General features: G+C 29.9%; 1 protein-coding gene across 2 annotated transcripts in view; it reads left to right on the forward strand.

The window, feature by feature from the left end:
* The window catches only part of LOC129972513 (activating transcription factor 7-interacting protein 1-like), an 80,680-nt gene that overhangs the window by 40,257 nt on the left and 21,203 nt on the right, over nt 1-19,220 (forward strand). For both annotated transcript variants that reach the window (XM_056086670.1, XM_056086669.1), the window contains exons 6-7: nt 2,687-2,746; nt 8,505-8,585. In XM_056086670.1, coding sequence (XP_055942645.1) covers nt 2,687-2,746; nt 8,505-8,585 — 141 coding nt within the window. The remainder of the gene's footprint in view (nt 1-2,686; nt 2,747-8,504; nt 8,586-19,220) is intronic.

Below are 19,220 nucleotides of genomic sequence, written 5' to 3' on the forward strand. Positions count from 1 at the left end.
TAGAAACGGGTACGCGTCGGACATGCGCATCGAGTTTAATTTTTGTTTACGATAAATCGCCAAATGTGACAATTTTATTTTATTTTTTATTAACCCTTAAAACGAAAAATTGATGCCTCAAAAGTGATGGCAATTTATCACTTTTGAGGCATCAATTTTTCGTTTCAATTTTCTGGAAGCATTTTGCTGTTTCAAAAACCACAAACCAAAACAAAATCATGTCTCACATGATATATATAAAAGCATTCCATAATAGGATTCTAAGATAGAAATGAAATATGTGCTAATCATTACTAATAATGAAAAATATTTTACCTTTTTAAACAATGAAATAAATATATTTCAATGCTATGCTTTTTACATTTTTTCTATTTGCACTATCTATTTCGGATATGTTTATATTTTGTGATATCTGTAAAAAACAGCAGTTTCATGTCCTCGAGTGTATATGTTACGGCCAAAGCCCGAAATCGGCCAGTTCGCGAATTGGCTTGCCAATTCGCGTTTTGGCCAACATTGCTGCAAACTTACCGACCAATGTCCGATCTTTTCTTGATTTTGGGGTTTGGTCCGCCAATTCGCCAAGTGGCTTGGGACGATCGGCCAAAGCAGGAAGAAAGGAGTCAAGAGCAGATTGTTTTACAAACTATTAAAAATGAAGTATTTAAAAATGAGTACTTCTGTGTACTGTTTTTTTTTTTTTTTTTTTTTTTTTTTAAGAACAATTGTTTCAGAAACGAGTTCAAATATAAGTGATACTGCTGAGTTAAAAATAAGCTTGTAATATATAAAAATATGATCTCGCGTTATTCTGTTCCCACATTAAAGCCATAATAGAAATTATTCAGTGAACGTATATACTGTAACAACATGATAGAGTGAAGATTAGATTTGCGCCCTTCAAAATGAACGAATTATAACTTGAGCAAAGGCGTTGCGTATCGTGTATGAATGAATACAAAGGCAAATTGAGTACTCAGTTTTCAACTACCTTTAAGGGTGATCCTTAGTCTTTTTCTGCTCCATGGACCTAATGTTAAAGATCCCAGATCATATAGTCTCCCGAAATATCGCTTCAAAAAGTATGAAATTTTTTGAATATTTAACTAATATTCACAGAAGAGAATTTGATATTATTGAAAAATTAAATTTTGATTTGTAAGATGATATTAAAATATTTCTAGTAAAATAATTTACTCTGACATTGTTGCAGAAATTTGGTAAAATTTCAGTTGATTTCTGATTAGTTATTTCCATTAATTTGACTAAATTTTGTTGTTTGATAAGTTGATGGTATTGTTTCTTCTGTTCTAAAAATAAATGTGACAGATTTGATTGTAATTTGGCCCAGTCATTTAGGAAGAAATATAGAACTTACATATATGTGTAAATAGTCACAATGATTTTTATTTAGATTAAGATGAGTTTCTCTAAAGACTTTTACTAAGATATTACAAATCTGCAAGATTTAATTGTTTTAGAATTGTTATTGTATTTTTTCTTTTTCGGGGGGGGGGGGGTTATGTTAATATTTATTTTTACCGAAGTATAAAACTTTCTGTCTTATTTAACTAAATAAAGAGTTATTAATGAACAATCATGCATTTATTTTTACAAATAATTCTTTATCATTCCAAATTTGTATTTTATTAGTTCATATACACGACCTAGCTATTAATAGAATATATTTTAAAATAGGTACTTTTGAGATCATTAAAATTTTTTATTTAAATCTTGAGATGAAATTTTGCATTTTTGCATATAAGGTATTGTATATCACCAGAAACAGCATAGAAAATGCTGTAAAATGGTACTTTTCTTAGCTTTATAACTCAATTAAAAAAATATCTTGACAATTAAAAAAAATTGCACATTTTTTTAGTTACATTTTTGGAATTTTTCATGGTTGCAATCCGAGAGCTAACATATCTATATGAAATTTCGTTTTTTCCAAATCTGTATAAATAATATATTTGTACAGATTTGTACAAATATATTATTTATACAGATAGTCTCATCATGTTTTGATTAGAAGATAGAGCATGTGTGATATTTTGTACTTTCTGTTCATTGCCTGTATGATTATTAATAAATTACATTTAGAAGAATCTTTTGAGTTTAAGACTTTGACTAAAAATTTGTAATTGACAAAATTGTGTACAAATTCACTAGCATTCAGCTATGATTTTTTGCATATCTATGACTGTAATGTAATAACTATGCTAGATCTCCCTTTCAACTCTCTAGACTTAGCCCTTGTGATTTATTATTATCTGGTGCAAAATAGTTGTTGGTGCTAAGAAAATTTGGAAGCAATAAAACATGAAACAATAAAATGATTGAGCCTGATTTTTGAGGTCTTTCAGAGATATTTTAAACATTAGAAAGAGAGACAGAACAAGGTCATTGTTTCTATGTGAAGGATATTTTGGGAAAAATATAGATATGCTCTAAATTTTGCAAAATAAATCTTTCTTATCACTTCAGTTTGCATATTTATTAGACAAATTTAATATTTGAATAAAATTGTTAATTGCTATTATAATCAAAGAAATTTGAAACTATATGATTTTAAAACATTTGGATGTGATTGTTGTTAGATGTAGTATTATGTAAAATATTATATTTTGTCTTTTTTTAAAGAGGTTTATGCATTTCTGTATGAATATATTATTATTTTTTGCAGTTAGATACAATGTACAAACATCAGGTAAAATTCCTCCGACATGTGGACGTTTTCCCAAAGGTATTTAATTATTGCTTTTTAAAAATTTTTATTCCTGTTTTATCACTGTATGCAAATTTAATTTCCTTGTTCTTGATATGACAATAATTAATTTTTTTTAATGAACTTTTATCTAGAAATTATAAAAAAAAATATATACTTTTTAAAATGTTGAAATGATCTTAAAGAGTTATTTCTATTATTTTCCTGCAAAATATTGATAGATGAAATTTAAATATTGCATTCATAAAGCATTTCACTTTAGTAAAAAAAAATTATTCTCAATTGCAGTTAGTACTAATTTCTCTTAGTCACTTTACATATAAGAAAAAATTAAATTTACAACTGAATGTCTTTAACATTAATAATTCTCTTTTCTTTCCTCTGTGAAATATATGGAACTACTCACTTTCTTTACAGATGTGGGGGGAACTGTATTCTGAATTATTGCTGTGACATGCTTGGGTAATTGTTTAGGGTTTTCCTAAATAATAAATGGCGAAACTGGTTTTGATTTTAATTTATATCAAGTTCAATATAATAATAGAAGTTTTTTTTTTTGTCAAAATATGCATATATGCATGTGTTTCATGTTAACATTCTGAATTATTCAAAATTGTCACTTATTTCTGAAATGAGTTGTAATCATCCCTCCAGGTTGTAAAGTGCTATACCAATGCATTTTAATACACTTTTTCAAATGATGAGATTTTAGATTAGAATTCACTCTTTGATGTATTGAAATGTTGTGAAATTGTTTATTCTGATGGCAGTATTATATTTTAAGATCTTAATTACTATTTAACACATTAATTTTAATTAAATCTTGAAGCAGTTTTGTGCAAGACTTTTTTTATATTTTTAAAAATGATTTATGATATTCTTTAAAAACTAACTAATAGAAAATATTAAAAATAAATTTTTTAAAACCGTACTATAATTAATATAATGAAAAATGTCATAAGAATTATGAAGTCGAAACTAAATCATAAAAGGATGAAGCTATAATACTACTACTACTATAAGCATATTGAGTCACAGCAATTTCATAAAGGAGGAGGAGGGGATTCCAAGCATTCATTGAAAACTAAGACCATCTTTTAAAATTTCAATTTATTTAGATTATTTTTTATCAGCATTTTAATATGCTTTTTTTTTGGGGGGGGGGTTAACTTCCATATTTTTGATATCTCTACAGGGTTAACAAGAAAAAAGTTACCCACTTCAAAGGGCTCTAAAATGAGTTCTATTGGTTCAAATAAGATAAAATTTGAACTATAGATTATTCAGATGATGCGTTTTACATTTATGAATTAAAAAAGCGATGTTACAGCGTCTATTACCATTTTTCTTTGGATAACAAGAAGACGGATTCTACACGAACATTAGTTTCTTTGCCGTTCGTCATGTTTGCGTGCAAGAAAAAGCACTACTGGTGAAATTGTTCTACCAGAACCAACAAAACTCCATTGCAGCTCTAAAGGAATTTCGTCGTATGAAGCAGATACGAAGAGGTCCGATGTTTCCAGATGCCCTACAGCAAAATAATGCAAAAATTTGAAAAGAAAAAAAAAAAAAAACCCTGGGCAACTTGGCATTCTTTTATGTAAAGGACGAAAAAAAATCCCATCATCCAGCATCGAAAATGTTGCGACCTCGCTTGTTGAAGCCAGCAGTCAGTCGCCGCATAATAGTGTCAGTTTGCCAGTTGTTTCCCGTGTCCTGGCAACTGTACGAATTATAAACCATTATGAATGGCTTTATGTGTATTACAATGCCACCTTATGGTGAATTTTTTGTACTGCTTTTTTTTTTATTTAATAAATGTGAAGTGCACCATCTCAGTAATATGTAGTTCAAATTTTATCTCATTTGGAATAATAGAACACATTTTAGAGCCCTCTGAAATGGGTAACTTATTTCTTGCTAACCCTATATATATATAATGATATTTTAAACTCTTAATTTAATCCAAATTAATTTCCAAAACTTTATCTTAATTTAGCCCATAGTAATTTCATTCTCTTATTTCCTGATCCAATTCCACTTTCTTTACTTAATTAATTCAACAGAAGCTTTGTAAAATTGCTGAATCGGCTAAAATCCTAAACGTTCCCACACTCCGAGTGAAGGGACAAAATACCGCTGACTTGACAAATTCTTCTAAAAGATCCCCGTGTTTCCCTTGCCTTTTCATTGACATGTATTGGCCATGGAAGTCCCTATTAAAATATTACAGTATATAAGACAGGGATCATTTGTTTCTCCTTCTTTTTACGCCACTTCTTACTAATCTGTTGCTGCGATCGGACGTGTTTTGTCCGCGCCTGCTTGTAAATAAAATATGCCTTCCCGGGATGGATTAAAGTGAATATAAAAATTCAATGCCTCTTCTCTATCTTCGAAACTGAAACTCATTCGGCTTCACACAAAATAATGCTTACATATTATTTAGTCGAAAAGGATAGTTTCCTATGCAAAATTAATTAAATTAATTAAAATTAAATCCGCAGTAGAGGCATGTAAAATGAATGACGCCATAGCTCTTCGCCGACGCCTGTGTCTCCATGACCGTGGTTCGTCTTAGCCAGCCGTCTACAGTCTCTTGTGGCATAGCTTCACGAAAGACGATGAGATATTATCTGTCGTCCGTATTCCAGGGTCCCTTCCAGTTCCCGTTGAATTACCTTGCTGCTCAACGCTATTGCTTCCGTAACCTGTGGTCTCATCCAACATTCCAGCTTTGCTGTTCTATAAATACCTTTTATGCTCCATATCTTCATGTACCTGCTCCTTATATCTTCAAGAAGTTGATTCTCCTTGACAACATAAAGAAGTTGCTGCTGTTATTTTGTGCCCAATTGAATCAACCAGATTTCCAAAATATCACTTGTGTTTTACATTATCACCAAAATATACTGATCACCTTTCGTGTACTCTCCAGTAGTCTATAGTGTCAGTCCAGTGCTCGAAATTGCTTTTTGTGATTAATTAAAAAAAGTTATCAATTTAAAAAAAAACATCCATCAACTGATTCAACTAGTGAAAGTCAAGATTTATACTCTGTACTTTTGATTTTATTTCAAATTGAATTTTCCAGTTACAATACAACTGCAAATGATATTTTCATATTATTGTTTAAAATATTATGATGTTTTTAATTTTTTCGTATCTATTATTTAAAATTTATTCATAACATTATAATTTGTTGAATTTGAAATTTATGTACATGCTATTAAAATCAAGAAAAATGATTTCCCCAAATAAATTTAATTAAATTAAATTTATCTAACTCCAAGGTTTTTAAATTAAAGAATAAATAAAAATAATGACACATGATATCAGAGAAATTTAGTGAGTACCTCAGAGGAAATACACCTCTGATTGTAATTAAACTATACTCTGGTATTTATTGTGTCCAGAATACTTTTATGTTTTAATATGCATACAGACCTTGTGAATGAAAAAAAAGTAACAGACTAAGGTTTTATTTATACTGCATAATGGTACATGATAATTAGAATAATGTAGTAAATGCCTCAGGGGAAATTGTTGCACCTCTGGTAAACATTAAGCTACCCTCTATTATCACTATGTCAAAATACATGCTTACAAATACGTATATATTTTCAATTATCCAAATATTTTTTTATATCGTTATTTTCCAAATATTTATCTTATAAGAGTATTTTGAATCTTGTGTTTGTTACATTCATTCACAAGTGCTTTGTTTGAAATTTTTGAATTTCGCTTTTATTACTTTTAGTACCAAGTTTTTCATTTGATATTTTTGAATTTTGCAATTACTATTATCATTTCCAAATGATTTATTTGAAATACATGAATCTTACATTTATTTACATTTCCAAAAGTTTTATATGAAAACATTCAATTTTACAAGTATTATTTTCATTTCCAAGATTTCCAATAGATATTTTTGAATCTTATATTTATGGTTTCAGTTCCAAGTGTTTGATATGAAATGTTTCAATTCTGCAAGTATTATTTTCATATCCAAGTTTTTCACCTGAAGTTTTGAATCTTTTGTTTTTATTTATAGATAAAATACTTTATTTAAAATCATAACTATACTGATATTTTATTTGGGTGAAATAATAACAGTATTGATATTATATTTAATAATTTAATACTTTATTTCTAATTTAATAAGCTTGTTGAGTCAGACTTCTTAGAATTTAAGAATAATATAAGCAAGCTTGGAAATCCCTATAAAAACATCAAGTATATAAGTCAGGGATAATTTGTTTCTCCCTCTTTTTATGCCACTTCTTACTAATCTGTTGCTGTGAGTGGACGTGTTTTGTCCGTGCCTTCTTGTAAATAAAATATGCCTTCCCGGAATGGATTAAAGCAAATATAAAAATTGAATGCCTCTTCTCTATCTTCGAAACTGAAGCTCATTCAGCTTCAAACAAGATAATGCTTACATATTTATATATATAACATGAAAAATCTACTCTTTATGAGAAAAGCATATTTTTTTTTAAAAAAAATTCATTTTTATTATTTTCTTTTTCTTATTTGGTCAGTGTTGATTGTGTAAGTTGTATTAAGATTTTGATTGAATGTCCTTTAACTAAATTCATGGCATTAATAATCTTAAGAAAAAGTGAAACACTCCATGTAGTTTGATGAAATCCTAGATATTATTTTCCTTTTGTCTTTAAAAGAAGAAAATCATATGTCTATTTCTTTCTTTCTTTTTGCTAAAGTTTGTCTTAAAATAAGATTTTAGATTTCTCATAGTCATTTTCTTATTGTTAAAAGGGGAGGGGGGTGGCTAAAAATTTTCTCACCTTTGATAGAAACACTGAAGATCAAAACTTATACTGATTTGTGAAACTTTCTACATATATATTCATTTTCAAACCAAACTTTGATCTAAATTTTCGGTACCCATCTTTATAATTAGCAATCAATACACTTTGCTCAATTCAAGGAATTCAATATTAAAAAAAAACTGATTGTCATAACTTTTTGTTTATGTTTTGTTTAATGTGGAAAAGCACCTTTAAAAATTTATAATCAGAATGCAATGTATAATAACATATCTTATATATCCTAATTGATAGAAGAGAGACTAATCAGTTGAAATTGTGGTTCAATTGTTTTGGCTTGGTTTTCATCCTTATTTTCTGTGCTTCAAATGACAGAGTATGCTAGGTCCCCCCCCCCCCGGTTGGAGTTTTGGATGATTGGACTTTTCGATAAAAATAAGTTAATATATTTATATTTTTGGAGAATTGAATTTTCAGGAATTTTGGACTCTTCCTCTTTCCAAAGAGAGTTTATTTCCCATTTATATGAATTATTGTAAATTAATTTTTCCAAAAATTTCATTTTGAAATTATTATATTAGTTTAATATCATAAGTGTCATAGTCTTTAAATGCAGAAAAGAGTTTACAGGGTTGATTATTTATAAGTGTAGTAACAGAATTTCTGAGTTTCTGAAATTATAAGATACCCTTTTTATGATTTTATATCTGTCTTTTGGTATAAAGAATTAAGATAAATAGTAATGATCAGGAGTAAGGATTAAATTTCTGTGGTGTCTTTAAAAATAATATATGAGGTATAATATTCACTGATTTTTCAGACCCCCTCATTTAATGTTTTTACAGCTGCATTAATTCAATGATTCACCAAATTATTTAGCTGCAATATATTATCAGAATACTTACTTCATTAATGTTTTGTTTTATTTGTTTTGTAATTTATAAAACTATCATATTTCGTATATACTTTTTTTTCTTCAGATGCCAGCTAACAATGTTTCTGTTTCTGTTGATTTGCCTCTTCTGATGGATTCTGTACCCCTTGGATCTACTTACAAAGCAGTAATTATTTTTTTGTTACTACTTATATTTATGAAATTTGAAAATGCTTATATATAAAATGTATATATATCCTGAAATACATGCCGCAAAAATTGCTCTTATTACAAATTGGCAAATGGAAATAATCAAATGCAAACAAATCACATCACAGATTTTTCAGACTCCTTCTTTAATGTTTTTACAGCTGCACTTAATTCAATGATTCACTAAATTACTTAGCTGCAATATAGTATTTGAATTGCTCTGTATAAGGATCTCCGAAAACTATTTCGTCAAAGAAAACAAGATGAAAAAAAATAAAAAATAAGAAAAAGACATTAAATAAGTGTTAATTGAGTGCAAAAATAGGCTTAACTATTACCAAATGTATAATTGCTATGATTTACCTGTGGAAATTAATGACAATATGTTCCACAACTACTTTGTCTTAAGAAATGTTATTTTCATTTTATTGTAGCTAAAAAAATTATCTTTTTAATGATATAAATTTGTATAATGTTTTCTTAATTTTTAATATATTTTTTAAATATAATATTCAATAATTAATTTTTATTGTTATGATGAAATTTAAATTCATCCAGCAAAATATTCAACCATGTGCTTGTTCTATTGTTAAAATTAAGACACAAAAAGTTTCTTTAAATTTTAGCTCTAAAGTAGGAGTTTTACTTTCTCTGCTTTTTTTGTAACATATACATTTTTTTTAATTTACACTCATATTTTTTTTTTTTTTTTTTGATTTGTTCAAATAAAATCATATTTTTCAATCTTATCAAATAAAGAGTTTTTAATATACAACCCACATTAATATAAAACAGCTTAAAAAGTCTATAATCTAGACAAACAAGTTGTTTGCCAAAGACTATTATATATATATATACAGTTGCCTGAAGCTAAATTTGGACACCATAAGGAAAAATCTTGTTTTGCTAAAATATTATAAATAAAATGAATGAGAAAAATGTGAAAATGTCCTTTTTAACAATGAATTTATTGTACAGCTAAAATTAAAATCAAATAGTAGAAATTAATAAACTATTGTTAACAATTTAGATGAAAAAAAAAAAAGTAAAATTTGTGGAAGAGAGACCATAAACCAATTTTGGACATCTCAGAATTAAACTCCAAATAATTGCAACCTGTGTAAAAATTACTTCCAACTTTATGGTGAATGTTGTAGTTGTTTAAGGGAATTTCCCTGTTGCGTTATTTTCTTCAATTGTGGAAGTAAGTATTAACTTAATTAAAATGTCAAAGCAAAGGGACAAATGAGCATTGAGTTAAAAAAATTGGTTATAACGTATGCTGAAGATAAAAAGTTTGTGCCAGAAATACCAAAGGTTGTTGATAGAAGTCATTCAATGGTTCATGACATCATAAAACGCTTCAAAACCAATGATTAGGTGGAAAATAAACCTAAGATAGCTCACTATAAGATTTTCACTGAAGTAGATGAGAGAAATTTAATTAAAAAAAAGTGGAAGCAAATCCTTAATGCACCAAAGCCAGCCATTATTGCTGAAAGGGAATTGGGAAAGTAAGCCAAACCATCAACAATAAGAAATGTGCTGCATAAGGCAGGAATGATAGCTTAGAATGGAAGAAAAGCTGGATAAAAGACTTTCATAAATAAGCAAAATCAGACCTAATAATTAAATTCACAAAGGAGCATGAAAGCAAGGATTTTTCTTATTGGTAAAACGTTTTATTTATTGACAAGAGCAAATTCAACATTTTTGGATCCAATGACAAGCCTTGCGTCTAAAGAAAATCAAATGAGGAGTTGCACACCAAAAAAAATTTGAAAACAACTATTAAGTTTGGTTGCGGATCAGTTTTGTCTGGGGATCTTATTCAGCTACTAGCCCAGAAACCCTGCATTTCATTGATAGAAGAATGGGTCAGAGTACATAACCTCGAAATTTTAATGAAAAATTTGCTGCAATGTGTGCAGAAACTTAGCAACAACTGACGATTTGATCAGGATAAGATCCATAACATAAAACTTATCAACTGCGTTCCTGTGTTGTAATTGTGTTCACGTCTTGACACTCCATCCTCTAAACTTGATATAAATCCCATTGAAAATTTCTAGTAAAGATGAAGTGAAAAAAGTATTGTTGCAAGAATGGGAAAATACTGAACCTAATTTCTGTGAAACATTGGTGCAATCTATACCTAAACTTCTTAAAATGGTTTTGAAAAACAAAGAATTGCATATAAAATATTAATTCATTTGAAATATTAAATAATTATTGAAATTTTCTTGTCAGTTCAAGTTTGGATTGTGCATTATTTTTTTCTTTAGTTTTGCTTCTTGTCATAATTTCTGACTAAAATTAATTAATTTATACTTTCTGTTATTTGTTTTTATAATTGCAGTAAATATACTATTGAAAATTCGTTTAATTAGGCTTCTTGCCCTTTTAAGTTTAAAAAGTTTGACTAATTATTAATCTGTATTGGTATCTTTTCTTTGACATTCGAGATCTTGGAGCAATTGTGTGTGTGTTTATGTGATCAAAACATGTCTGGAATGCATCTATAATGGACATAATTATTTTTAGCAAACATCTTGGCATATAAAATTTATTTCATTTTATCTTCTGAAAATAGTTTTGGTTTTAATGATAAGAATTCTTTTATTACATTGATTTTCCGAAATGGTTAATGCTATTGTGCAAATACTATTCACCTTTTGTATTTGTCTTTGCAATGAAATTTCTGCTATAAAAATATTTGATCAGGGTTCTCATGCCACCGAGAAAACCCCGGAAATTTAAAAATCGACTGAAAACCCAAAAAAATGCAGGAAAAATTCAAATTTTTCATAAAAACAGCGAAAATGTAGGGAATTTTATATTTCTTATAAACTTTTTTTTTCCCCATCTGAAAATGCCCATCTCTAAAGATTGCAAGATTAAAAAATCATAGGAAGCAATACCGTTCGTGATTTTGTAAAGCAGAAACTCACACCTTTTCTAGCCTTTCTTCCTTTTTACTGTATAGATTTTTACAATTTTGATTTGTGAGACGGCTATTCTTTTTGCATGAGATTGATGAATTTCTGACAGTGACTATGTGCGAGATTTCTGTAACTATGTGAAAGATTAGTATATATTTCTCTGGCGGGAACAGCAACACTCAATCTACGGCTGCATAGCGGTGGTATTTAGTCACTCACAATTGAGTTTATTGAATGGTTTGTTTATCATTTGAGAAATTGTAAGCTTATTTAGAATAGATTAGAGAATTTTTTAAAATAATGAACTGCTCGAAATCTGTATTTAATACGAATTGGGTGGATAAAAAATTCAATCCTGATTTTGCTTTTTCAGTAAAATTAGGAATGGATCAGCGGGGTTCAAGAAGTCCTGCAAAATCCATTTGTTGCGTACTACTCGCTTTATAAGAAAATAATAAGCCTAAGTAATATAGGGAGACAAGCACTTATTAAACATGCCAAAAAAGGGAAACAAAATTGTGTATCAGTTCAAAAAAAGACATAACTGATATTAGACTTTGTATCTAAAGGAATGGAGGTGAAGATGTTTGAAAAGAAAGCGGTTTGGAACTTTTTAGCTCAAGAACAATTATTTAAAGCTGAATTTTTATGGACATTGATAGTTGTTATGCCACGTTCATCCTTTAATGCGCTCAATGATACATGGGAAATATTTTCACATATGTTCATTGAAAGTGAAATAGCTAAAAAATGTACATTAGGTGGTATAAAAATGTTGTACATTATTTGCTAAGGATGAGCTCCATGAAATTGTTAGCTGAAAAATCTGCAGAAATTGATACCCAAGTACATAAATTGTCGAAAATCAATAAATTAAAAAAAAGTAATCTTGCTTTGTAATGTTTTTTGTTAAGTAATATTAAATTATTCATGTCATGATAACAAAAATGTTTTATGTTTTATTTCGCTAGAATCCTTAATTTTGTGTGACTTACAATTAAAGAGCATGAGAGGTATATCCCTCCACCCTTTAAAATACAAATTTTGTCTTTGCTAATTTCTAGACAAAGAGAAATCATTTTTTGTTTTGTTTGTTTGTAAATATCAAAATTCTTTTAACATGCTATTATTTTAAATAATGTTAAAGTGTTGCTTCTTTTCCTTGCTTTTTCCACTCCTTAAAATCATATTGCATTATAACTAGCACATGAGTGATATTCGAGTATTTCCTCGTGTCTTAAATATACGTAGAGAGTAAAAAGCAGGGAATTTTTTTTTCTCCTAGATTTGAGTGTCTTATAGTGCTATTCAATTGAATTCATTAAAGATTTTATTTCCTCAGCTGTTATTATGCTAATTGGATATTGCTTCAATTATTTGGGTTTTATTAGTTGGTTGCTTCTGTGTAACAAGTTGTTTTTGAGCCCGATTCATAAATTTTCAATATTGGGTTAAATCCTGAACTATTCAATTAATCAAATATGTTTGTCTTGAAATCAGATTTTCCATACAACAGCAAACATGGCTTGGAGTTAAATTCTGTTGAAATATAAATAATTCATTGTCTGTCAATAATTCATATAAATAACGGTTTGAGAAAGGCAGCAGTATTTCATTTATGATAAAATATTCTGTTAGTCATTCAAATTCCGTCTGTACTTATAGCTGTCACACATCTCCAAATCATAACCGTTGTTGGTTGTTTGACAATAGATGCAATCAAGATGAAATCTTCTCCTATTCTTATTTTTGCTTATTTTATGCCACTGTGGGGCCTCAATCCTCAGTCACTAACGCAAGTTGACAAACTCACTTGACACAGCAACCAAAAAGTTGTCAGACTCACCTGATGCAACTGCCAACAGCAACAACTCACACACGCTCACGCCAAAACGCTTGGCGCGATAATATCATTGGTCTCTCCGCCGACTCACTGATGTGGAAGTATTGTGGTGATAGCTTCATAAGCCAGATAACAGCCTCCGGATTAGAGTGATCACTTTTGTCTAGTGGTTATGTTACGCGGCTACGAACCCAAATGTCGCGAGTTCGATCCTGGAAAATGCAATCTCCACACCACCATTTTCAGATAGCGATAGTTTTGATCTCATCATTCCAAATTACGTAGTCCTATTGTTTTGTTGCTCAGTTAACATGGATTTTCTCCTTTAATCTTTTCAACCTTTGTTTCAAAATTTATTATTTTTGATAGTCATTTATTTAGACTATACTCTTGCAATCTGCATTGGATGGTCTTTGCACTTAACTTCACATTACATTGCATTATTTCTTTCATGTTGTATGCTCTTGTATCATTTTCTTCCGTCACATTTCACAGCCTTATAATTATACTATCATCAATTGATGTTGTGCATCTTTTCTTGTATTTACCAATTTGGTTCTGTAGTGACTGAATTTCTTTATACTTTTGCTAATAATTTAGAAATACTTTCTTTCGTTAGATTTCCAACATTTTTTTACTAATTTCGTTATAAAGTACACTCCCGAGTATCTTTTCCTAATGCAGCGGAAGGATTGGCTGGAGTTCTATGAATTCATTTCTTTGCCCATCGATATCAGAAGACAAAGTTTTTATCCAAAACTCTCAGTTAGAATGCATATTTTCTCATTTCTTATTGAGAAGCTCTCCGTTTATCTCAATGGGAATGCGGTTGCGGCCCGGTGAATCATAGAAGCACTTGTCAGAAACTGGCGAGTTACAATGGTATTTGTAGTTATATATCTTTACATACTGCACTGCACGTTTCAAGAAATTAGTAGAGAAAAAGTAAGTTAAAGGATATAAATTGTTCATCTTTTAACATAAATTCTGTGATGCCCAACTTAAATGAAGGAAACATAAACAAAACATTAACGTAAATCATAGGCCTAGTTCTTTAGAAAATTGTCTCAATCTGATTTTATATTTCACTGATAAATGATGCACAAATATGAAAAGGTGACCCTAAGATAACAGTCAAAACTTACAGTTTTTAGGTTTTGGATTTAATAGAAAATAGATGATTTAATGGAAACCTTTCCTTCCTCATTTAATTACAATAAAATAAAACTAGTCCGGATAATAAGGAAGCCGGATAGTCGCGAACCGGATACTCGGGAGTGTGCTGTACTTTCATTTGGCAACTTTACAAAATTGTAGAATACTCGCAAAAAGTGACCATCATGATAAAATTCACAAAACACTTGGAAATATGGCTTCCTCTCCGCTCCAAATTGTGGTATCAACTCTAGAATTCTACTTGAATCAAGATTAAGGACCCTGCCAATTTTCGATTTATCGAAAAAAAAAAAAATCGATTTTTCGATACCAGTTTTTGAACCGGTATCGGAATTTTTATGCTACCGATTTATCGGTAACATAATCATAAATCATCGTTTCTGATGAATCGCGATACCGTAAATCGATATTAACAATTGATTTTCTATTTCGTTTAACTTGCCGATTAGTGCTTATTTTTGCTGCTCTCCACTGTTTTTCACCTCCGTACTTAATTTTTTGTCTTCTATGAGCACTGTCATATTCTAATATATAAAAAATATTTATTTTATATATGTCATTTTCGAATAAACTGTTTTCTGTTCCCTAAATGAATGATATTAACAACAAATTTATAGTTAAAAATAATAAAAGAATTATGTATCTTTTATTTATATATATATACTAGCCGCCTTTGGCGACCAGCCTGTTCGCCAATCTTAATGTTCGTTTAAATTTTAATAATTAAATAGGTTTAACCGGAGTTTAACCTCCTTCTTCGCCAAGTTGCGATAACGCACCAAAGCTGGCAATCTTTATTATGCACTATAATTGAACATCTGCTTCTTTGCTTTTGAACATTTCGCAAGGCCGTTGTTTGCGATTTTTAAAAATTTCGCCAAGCAGGGGATAAAACTCCGGTCGTACCATTAAACATTTTACGCAATTCCAACTTTAATAGATTCTTCAGCAAAATATTTTAAAACTTCAAATTTTGATAGTCATATAATTCACTCATAATATTATAAAGGCCTTCAGTTATAGCGTGATATATATCTCTCTAATTTTCTGTTACCCCTCGTAGAAATTATGCTTTAAATTACAGTGTAAATGATTAATCTGCAATTAATATAATATTTTTTACTGAAACAAAGCATTTTTTTTAATAATATGATTACTGATAATAGAGTCACTGAGCGTTTAAACTTTATGGTCACTAAAGAATATCCTTCTTAATTTATGTAATATCTCAAGAATTTGTCAACAAAAATTTCTCAGATTCATCATGAACAGATCGATTCATTAACAATGTTTAATTTTAAATGCATCAAACACTAAGAAAATAAAATGAATCGTTTAAAATAATCGGTCGAAAACAGGTTTAAAAAAATCTACTTAAAAAACGATGTACTTAAAACTATAAGCATATACAAAAAATATATAACTAACATAAATACATTTTACTTACAAAAGCATGCAACTAACCTAAAAATAATTTAAATCGTCCGTTGGTTGTCATGCCAACAATCAGAACAATGCGCATGCGTGGATTTTCTTCGCCAGTTACGTCAACGCAAATGCGTAAATTTTTCTACGCCAGTTGGGGTAACGCTATGCAGATTAGACATTTTTAATTTCCTTTATTCTGTGTTATTTTAATTCAAAAGTACTTCAGAATGAATGTGAAACATGGATTAATTAACAATGTTTAATTTTAAATGCATAAAACATTAAGAAAATAAACAGAATCGTTTGAAATAATCCGTCGAAAAATGTTAACCCTAGCCTAATTACTGTTGGGAGAAAAAAACAACTGATGCCTTACTTATTTGGCGATGGGGAAAATGGAAGATTTTTTTGGCGGAAAAGTTGGCGTTGGGAAAAATGGAAGATTTTTTTGGCGGGAAAGTTAGTTTTTAATTAATAATGGACTACCCCTAACATTTAGGGGGATGAAAAATAGATGTTGGCCGATTCTCATAGATACCGGATAAGCACAAAAAATTTCATCAAAATCGGTCAAGCCGTTTCGGAGGAGTATGGCAACGAAAACTGTGACACGAGAATTTTATATATTAGATATATATATTTACAGTTAAAGTAAATTTTTAATGCTTTATTCATTCTAAATATGCAAAATATTTTCCAGAAATAATGATAAAGTAGTTCTGTGATAATTTTAATACTTTTGTGAATTAAATTTAAAAGTCATAAAAATAATTGGACTCCAAATGTATCTGTTCAGATACAGATGCTAAAAATTATGTAATTAAAAATAAATTGTATTATTTAGCCAATTAAAAAATTATTATCCAATTAAAACCGTAAATAAGATAGTAACTATTATTTCAATAAACATACATTAATTTAAATTTGAAATTCAGAGCAAATATGTTTAATGTGAAATTGCCATCATTTTCCAAGCATTTTTTTAAAAATTCTTTCTATGCAAGATTGAAAGAATTAAATAAATTTTTTATCAGTCTAAATTTTGTAATACATTTTTAAAATTTACTTACATACACTCATGTCCATAAATCAAGGATAATGCAAGTTCAGGAAAAGAAAAAGCCAGAAGCAAAACAAATCTGACTTATTTGTAAAGCCTATTTATTAAACAAAAGGTAAAGAGCAAAATAGATGCTATATGTTTGATATCATTAATAAAAATTGCGAGTTTTTGCTCCCTAGAGCAAATTACAAAAAAAAAAAAAAAAAAAAAAAAAAAAAAAAAAAAAACCTATTTACAAAAACCAATATTACATGGTTGGTTAATGCATAGTATATCTCCCAGATGATGCAATACAGTCAATAAACAACGCCTAGACATGCTGAGTATCAAATTATCTATCTGATCTTTTGGTGAATATTACACCATTCATCAAGCAATGCTCTCCGGAGTTCCGGTAGACATGTAGGAGGTGGTTTACGGGCTGCAACTCGTCAGCCAAGCATGTCCCACACATGCTCTACTGGATTCAAGACCGGTGAGAAGGCTGGCCAGTCCATGCGGGTGATATCCTCCGATCAAAGGCATTCGTTTACGATGTTTGCACAGTGAGGACGGACGTTGTCACCCATAAACACGAATTCTGCGCCAATGGCGGCCCGAAACAAACGCACTTGTTGTTCCAGAATGATGTCCCGATAGATTTGGCCTGCCATGGTCCCAATTTGATCATGCAGGTCAATTCTGGAACCCAGAATAATTCCTCCCTAATCGAGCAATTCTGCACCACCGTAACTGTGTCGTTCAATGATGTTCTCTTGGTGGTAACAGGTACCTGGCTCTCTCCACATGAAAGTCCGGCGAGAATCAAACTGCAAGCAAAACTTGGACTCTTCGGAACATCACACAAGCCCACTGTTGCGGTGTCCTTAATTCATGCTCTCTACTCCAGGCTAACCGCAGGCGATTGTGAGTTGTAGTAAGTGGAACACATCTGACAGGCCTACGAGCATATAGACCAATCTGCCCTAAGCGTCTGTACACGGTCTGCCTTGAAATTGTCGTACCAGTGGCTGAAGAGAGTTGACGAGTCAGATCTGATGCTGTGTTCCGTCTTTTTTTTTTTTTTTTTTGGCTGTAACTGCTAAATACCGGTCCTCATTCGGCGTTGTAACTCGGGGGCGTCCTGTGCTGTAACGTCTACTCACATTACCATCATCTTGGAATCGTTGCCAAAGTCTGGAGATGATACTCTGGGCGATTCCAAGTTCCTCGGATACTTCCAGCTGGGTACGCTCACATTCCAGCTGGCCGATAATTCTACCACGTAAAAAACCATCCAAATGCGTCCTTTGTGTCATAACGATGCGGTTATTGCACTGAAAAACTTATAAAGCGCTTGCTAACAATTTTACTTCTTTGCCTGTATTCCATATACATCACTCTCTTGCATTCTCGTCATTGTGACGTACTATCGGTGTCATCCGGTGGCTTTCTGCAATTTGCATATGATTTTTGAAGATGTGTGTAGTCATTTTACGGGTGATATATGTATTTTAGAGTTCGATTTCCGCGTGACTCTGAATTATCCTTAATTTATGGACATGAGTATATATTTATTGTAAAGAATAAATAAATAAATTCCATTTAAACAAAATTCATATTACTTTTTTTGAAAATTTTTGATTTAATGATTTTCTAAAACTCTGCTTTTAATTTAATATAATAATTTTTTAAACATTTTTTCTCTCCCAAAAATTAGTGTTTTTTTTTTTTTTTTTTTTGTCTTCTTGCTCTAGGCAGCCAAGGGCACAAAGGTTATAATTTAATATAGAAATATTCTTATAAATTAAACTTGAAATTAAAACGCGGCTTCTTTTAGTAAAGAATACAAATATAATATCTTACTGTAAGATAATACACTATTAACAACTAAACGTAGCCGAGATATACAGTGGATAAAAAAAGTATTGGCAATTGCCTATAAATGATCATATTTGCTAACAAAGTATGTTTACAAATTTTATTTTAACATAGCGATTACAGAAGGAGAAAAGACAAACAAATGTAACGAAATTTCCATTTAAATATTTTTTTAGTCAAAATCTACGAGAAAATCCAAAATTTACATGATAAAAAAAGTATTGGCAAAATTATGTAATTGACAAAATTATGAACGAAAACAAAATCGGCATATGTTTAGTACTTTGTATGCATACTTTC

Source organism: Argiope bruennichi, chromosome 6 (genome assembly GCF_947563725.1).
Source record: "Argiope bruennichi chromosome 6, qqArgBrue1.1, whole genome shotgun sequence".
In the NCBI taxonomy this organism is placed as follows: Eukaryota; Metazoa; Arthropoda; class Arachnida; order Araneae; family Araneidae; genus Argiope; species Argiope bruennichi.